The sequence below is a fragment of the Herpailurus yagouaroundi genome, unplaced genomic scaffold (assembly GCF_014898765.1).
Source record: "Herpailurus yagouaroundi ecotype Mexico unplaced genomic scaffold, PumYag 196, whole genome shotgun sequence".
Taxonomy (NCBI): domain Eukaryota; kingdom Metazoa; phylum Chordata; class Mammalia; order Carnivora; family Felidae; genus Herpailurus; species Herpailurus yagouaroundi.
Window position 1 is genome coordinate 129,333 of NW_024412427.1, and position 6,616 is coordinate 135,948.

The window sequence follows — 6,616 nt, forward strand, 5'->3', positions numbered from 1 at the left end:
GACGACAGGCCAGCTAAGCATTTGCCAGGTCTACATCTGAACGTCCCCAGTGCCTTTACCAGCGTGTGAGCCCAGAGCCAAAAGTCTGGATGACCGGGTGGGAGCAAGCCCATTCTGAGGGGTCTCGAAGGGTCCTCCCCACAGCCGCATCCTTGAAGCAGAGGGTTCTAGGCTTCAGGGCTGATCGTTGTGTCATGCCGCCTCTGGGCTTCTTAATCAGACGCTAAGAGGAGTTTGCTTTGTTCTACAGGGGACAGCTGTGGGAAGGCTGGGAAGGTTAAGAAGCACACGAGGGCCTCCAAACCAGAGGCACCACCTGATCGTACAGACGATGAAACCGCGGACAGTCTCAGGCGGGCCTGCGCCGTTGGCCGGGCCGCCTGCGCTCACAGAACTTGCTTTCAGTCAACACGGCACACTCTGGAACAGAACTGTCGGGAGTAGCTAACTTCAGGAAGCCCATTTTTGCCCTGCTTTTGCTTTGGATTATACCTCACCAGCTGCACAAAATGCATTTTCATATCAAACGGTCACCACTAACCCTCTCTGAGAGGCTGACAAGGGAAAAAGAGATTTTCTTGGAAACTTCCCCCAACGGTGAAAGTCACTGGAGTTTTTTTTTTCTTGTTTTTGTTTCTTTAAATCATGGGGGAAGAAAAGCCCTGTTTTAAACCCTCCTCCTCTTTTAGTTTGTCACAAAGAAGGACGAAGACAAAGAAAGCAGGACAGGAGCAACCTGCAGACGCTGGGAGTGGTGCAGAGCTGACGGCCGAGTCAACAGCACAAAAGAAGGGACTTTTATTTAGCACCACCACCCAGGTCGCCTCTGAAGAAACGGACTTCGCTGTACATATGTGACTATTTACATGCCACCAGCGTGGGAACTCTTAGGGGAACCTAGTAAGAAAACGCAATTTTCCAGAGTTGTGCTGTCAATAAACGCTCTGCGGCCAGTGAAGAAAACCCCTCGGCCGCTGTGGACATTTCTGTTCCCGACCAGATACCGTTTCTCCTAGTATTTCTTTGTTATCTGTCCCAGAACTGATGTTTTTCAAAGTACTGAAAAGAAGTGAAGTCAGTGTATGCCCCCGGTTTTCACAAAATTGTGTTTGTAAAGACATTTTGTAGTCTAAGTATTGTCATACAATGTTCAAAATCCCAGCCAACGACCAGCAGTTGGTATGAGGTAACCTTTGACATTTTGTAAAAGGCCGTTCTTGGGAGTTTTTTGGTGTGTTTGTTTTTTTTAAAAAAAGCATTCAAGATACTACCGGTCAACACCTTTTTCAAAGGAGACACCTTGGGTTTTTTAGAGGGGGAATAGATGGGCGTAAATTAATGACAATTGACCCTACTTCAGGGACCTCACAGGTAAGTGTCGCATTACACTGGCTTTAGGACCTCATTCTTTAAAAAATGTTAATCGACGGCAAAGCAATTCACCCTAACCAACCCCTCTCTGTGCACCAGCTAGTGTAGCCTGGAGAAGGTAGCGGTCAGAGGCCAGGGGCGAGAAACAGGAGGACCCTCTTCAGCCACCACCCAATGTGACATACTTCTCACCAGTGGAAATGACCCCGAAGTGCTCACCTTTGAGAAGGGCAGCTCCATGCTTCTCAAGAGTTCTGTTAACCTTAGAGAGACTGCTACGATTATTTGAAACAGGATTCTTTAACCTTCTCTTTTCCCCTTGAATCGAATAGAGACTTTAAAAAGAAACAAGGAGACAAGCCCTTGGGCTTCAATTTTAAATAGAAACCTTTATTTACAGTGACATCCGAAATGATCAGCAAAGCAGTCCATCTCATAAGTTATCCCATGTGGTCTGTATTCTTTGCAGTGTAAAGAATGATTTAGATTTTTAAAACCAACATTTAATGTAAACTTGATTGAAACTAAATTCATTCTCAATACTATACGTCAATTCCTGAGAATTTTAAATATTGCTCTCAGAAAGACCTTTCCATCATTGAAATTCCACACATTGGCAAGAGAGAGAGAAGAAGAAAAAAAAAAACCACCTTGCTCGTTATTGTTAAACAGTTGGCCTCCGAGCTGAACAGCAACTCCTGTTCCTCCTGAAGCAAGGGTTTTGTCCTACAGGCTTCATGCCTGATACCCCCACTTGTGAATCAAACTCCTGGAACCAGACAGGCATATGGACAACGGGCAGTCCATCCAGACGGCAAGCACGTATGTTCTGTACTACCCCCCACACACACACCCCCAACTCACCTAGATATTAAATACCAATTAACTAAGCAGTCCTGGTGATTGATATTTACACCTTTCCATCAAGATGCACAATTTAGAAAAGTGGCATAATATGAACATTCACAATGAATTTCTATTTGTTTTCTTAAAGGAAGAAACGTGTCTCCTTTATATCATTTTGATCTTTATAAAATATATATATATTTATATTTATATATCTTTGGATTCAGCAAAAAAGTAGGTACTGGAAATATCACACATTCTAAAAGCAGATGAAACGGATACCAAGGTTTAAAAAAGTGGGGGGGTAGGGGTGAGGAGAGGTAGGCAGCCAGAGTACAAAGAGAATTATCCAAAAAAGATAAAAGGGCAATAAAGGTAAAAACAAATTATTTCAAAAGACAGCATCTATTAAAAGAAAGATCAAATTCTTAAGTTTGCACCAATAAAATGAACAAGTAGAAAATATAAAAACTTATAATAAACTTTCTTTTTTTCCCATATAAAAGGGGTGCTGCCTTCCAGTTAGCCTGGAGCTGGGACTGAGGAAAAGAATCAAAAAACTTTTTTTTTTTTTTTTTAACTTTTTAAAAGTCAAGAAAGGTAAGAGCACCATTCTGTTTCTCCCCACGCACCCAGGACTTAAAGGAGAAAAGTTCAGATACCTGACACGGCTGTAACTATTAAGACAGACTCTACTCAGCTACGCCGTGTTATCTAAAAAGTACAGGGCACTATGATGGAAGTTGATAGATTTACAATCTTAGATTTATTTTTAACCGGGTGGTGGGGGAGACGGTGTAAAACCCAAATCTATTCCACTGGTGGTTCTGGAAATACAGGTTTTACTTACACAGAAATCAAAGAAATGAAATGATCTTACCTTCAGAGACACCTAGAAAAATTGCCTAAACACGTATGAAATAAAATAAAAGTGAACTGGCTCTCAGTTATTGCTAGGAAATTGACACCAAAGCTAGCAAAGACCTTTGAAATTCACAAGACATTTTTAAAACCCAATTTCACTCAGCTATTTGAAGCTAATAAAGTGAACCAGATAGAAGGAATTAAATGGACTTTTTCTCTATCCCCAACGGACTAAAACAAGAGTCAAAGCCTGACAACAGCACAAAAGGGGCAGGAGCAGCGGGTGCAAAGGGACTCGCTCTGCTGGACTCCAGCTCTGGAGCTCGACGACCTGGCTGTCCTGGAGGCTGAGCTCCGTAAGGAACCACCGTGTCGCTCCTCTAGTTCTCAGGGACGAGAACACATCTCAGTGATGAGACAGCCAAGCAGACACCGGAAACCACACATCAAGGGTTCAGCCCCTGAGATCTCAATGTGGGATTTGGGTCCTAGCAACCAAAACCTTACGGAAACTCCTACAACCGATGAAAGGCAACGTATTTCGATTAAAAAACAAAATACTATGAATTGCTATTAATTTATGGACCGCTTAAAATCCAAGATTCTTTTTTAAATCGCTTGATCTTTTAAAATTCTTGATTTTTTTTTTTTAAAGTTTATTTCCCCCTATCTATTCTTTCCCCTAAAATTAACAAAGTGCTTAGTTCTGGTAGAGGAATTTAAAAGACAAGTTGAAAATGCCTACATCTAAACAAATGATCTTTTTCGAAAGCATTTAAGATTAAGAGACTGATAGGGAACCATCTATCACTAGGGGGGCGGGGGGGGGGGGGAGGTGGGGAGCTGCAGACCACTGCCCCCCCTCCCCCAGGCCAAAAAATTCAGGGGCTGTCTCTTCTGTTTGCAGCCTCACCACACTGAACTTACTGAAGTCAACAATGTTAAATATTTAGCTTCACAAACTCTGTAAAAATGAGTTGCCGTGACCTGCAAAAAAGGTATATACATATTTTACATAATACAATATCTTAAAGATCGTATTTACAAAAGAGAATCTATTCACAGAAACACTGCAAAATTCTGATTCAGAATGCAGTACCTGGCCTTGGGTTTCTGCAGTTTATTTTCAAAAAGCATTATTGCTCTACCATATAGGCAAAGGGTGACACGGGTACTCTCGACGACGACAAAACAATCATAGTTCTCGTCCAACTGATTCGTTCAGACAAAAACCAGGCGGGAATGTGGTTCGCCATTCCTCAAGACCTCCAGAATATTGCATGTATCCATTACTTTTTAAATAAAGTGCACTCAGCTGCACATTAGCATGTGAAAAAACTGCTACTGCTGCAATTAAATACTGCCATTTCCCCTTCTGCAAAACCATAGGACATCAAGGACAATTCCTGGAGGTGAAGTATTCTAGGACGTTAGGGACAGAGGAAATTCCTATTTAGGAAAAAGTCCAGGACAACCAAGAACAGGATTGGAGCAACTCAACACAATCATTATAGGACAAGCCAACTTCTCAGGACAGAGGGTGGGAACACGGAGTATCTGGTAGCCACAAGAACACGGGAGGGCTGGGGCTGTGCTCTTTACCTGCTACTGCCACTAGAGAGACCAGACATCCTAATCTCGCCGTACTTCTCCAGTGTTCTCTAGCCCACCCACATTTATCTGAAACACTGACAGGCAGAAAGAAGGGACACAGCAGAGTTTTGTGATCAGTAACACTCCGTACCTCCAGAATCACATCCCTAAGAGGCAGAATGTCAAAAAAATATTTGTTTTGAATCCCATGATACACAGAAGAAGGAAAAATACAGGTAGACATCACACTTCAATTTCAAACCCAGTCCTGCTCCAATGACATCACTTGGAATACCCTTCACAGAGATCAAAGCTGGTTCCCTCTTCAGAGCTGGCAGGTCCGTGGGACGATTCTTTATTTCCAATAGTTCTAGTGCAGTGTCATTTCTACAGTGACTTCCTTGGAGGTGTAGAAGTGTCAGCAATATTTCTGTTAGCAACCAGAAGACACGTGAGTAAAACATATGCTCTGCACAACACAGAAGAATCCATAGGTCTATAATGATGGCCTGCAACCTGACTCTGGCTGACTCCAATTCCTTAGATCTCACATTACCGAAAACATATTTAATGGCCCAATGCCTTCAAACCACAAGTTTTTTCAACCACTGTAGTTCTGAGTTATACGCCCAAGTTAAAAATCTGCCGAGGACCTTTAGATTACAGTTGAAGTTTGGGTTCTCTCAAGAGAAAAGGAAAAATTTTTTGAGAAAAGTTCAGGCTAGAGCCCCATACCTGATCAGGACCCATGGGTATGCCAGACATGGGCATGGGGTTCACGTTCACCTGTCCCATGGGACCACTGCTGCCATTCATGTGCACCATACCGTATGCTGCGGGGTTCCCCTGGTGGGCAAACGGCTGCTGGGGAAAGGAGCTGTAAAAAGAAGTGTGAAATTACCTCCTGGCTCATTCTAGTAACACCAGACATGCACGCAGAGACCATCACAACTGTCAAATGTTGCTGTACTTAAGCAGAGAACAGGAGGGAGAGAAGATTCCCTGACTGCCTCCTGCCTTCTAGGTTTCACAGCTGTGTGCAATCAAAGCTTCCTAGGCATGCGTAGGGGAGGAAGAAGCCTCAAAATGGATGAGCCAAATACCACACTTTCTAAGATGAACCCAGGCCTTTTGATCTCTCCATCCACACAGGCTTTTGATCTCTCCATCCACACAGAAAAATGCAGAGGTTAATTTCCTGAATTTCTGGGCACTAGAATGTGAATGGCCTTTAAAGTCTCTGTTCTTCACCTGTTCCTGGCCAGGTTTCCTGATGGCCAGCCTTTTATTTCCGAGGACTGATACATGGGCGTGGTCTGAGGGTGCTGCATCATGGGATTCTGGGAGGGCCCCATTCTTGAGGGCATCATTGCATTGGGAGGACTAGACACTCGCCCAAAAGCCGGATCTGGCTGTTGTCCCATCCCTTGAAAAAAAAGAAGAAAAAGCAGAAATTATGATGCTAAAATGGTATCTTCCTTAGAGTATCAACTGTCTATAGAAGCTTTATGTTCTTTTCTAAACGTGGGGGAACGTAAGACAGACAAGATGTAAAGTGCCACAGGATGCTGCCTGCCAGTTCCTCTTGCTTCCCACCAAGACTGGAGGAAGGGGCTCACTGCAGAAAGCATTTGGGTCACCTGAAGAGCTGTTCCTTCATGGACATTTGTGTGTGAAAGGGATGCCGCTTCCTGCTGTTCACATCACTGTCCCTCTGTCCCAAGCTGGCAGGAGTGCACTGAAAATATGATTTCCCCAAAAGATACCTCTATCCCCATTCCTACCATGTTCCTAGTCTCTCTCAAAGACTGACCTGAAAAGGTAATGTGTATTATTGTAATTAATACACCCAAGTCACCAAGGAGAGGAACCCAGAATCCCACCCATCACTCCTTTGTGGCCAAGTGCTCAGACTGTAGGGTTCTACCACACTGGGACATAG

General features: G+C 43.6%; 2 protein-coding genes across 12 annotated transcripts in view; one reads left to right on the top strand and one right to left on the bottom strand.

The window, feature by feature from the left end:
- SULF2 (sulfatase 2) overlaps positions 1-1,223 on the top strand; it is a 91,131-nt gene extending 89,908 nt beyond the window's left edge. The window contains exon 20 of the mRNA XM_040446832.1: positions 251-1,223. Within this exon, the coding sequence (XP_040302766.1) occupies positions 251-281 (31 nt within the window). The 3' untranslated portion in view covers positions 282-1,223. The remainder of the gene's footprint in view (positions 1-250) is intronic.
- A 517-nt stretch (positions 1,224-1,740) lies between these two features.
- NCOA3 (nuclear receptor coactivator 3) overlaps positions 1,741-6,616 on the bottom strand; it is a 142,411-nt gene continuing 137,535 nt past the window's right edge. For all 11 annotated transcript variants that reach the window (XM_040446830.1, XM_040446829.1, XM_040446826.1 and 8 more), the window contains 3 exons: positions 5,926-6,100; positions 5,410-5,551; positions 1,741-5,104 (listed from right to left, as the gene is read on the bottom strand). In XM_040446830.1, coding sequence (XP_040302764.1) covers positions 5,093-5,104; positions 5,410-5,551; positions 5,926-6,100 — 329 coding nt within the window. In that variant the 3' untranslated portion in view covers positions 1,741-5,092. The remainder of the gene's footprint in view (positions 5,105-5,409; positions 5,552-5,925; positions 6,101-6,616) is intronic.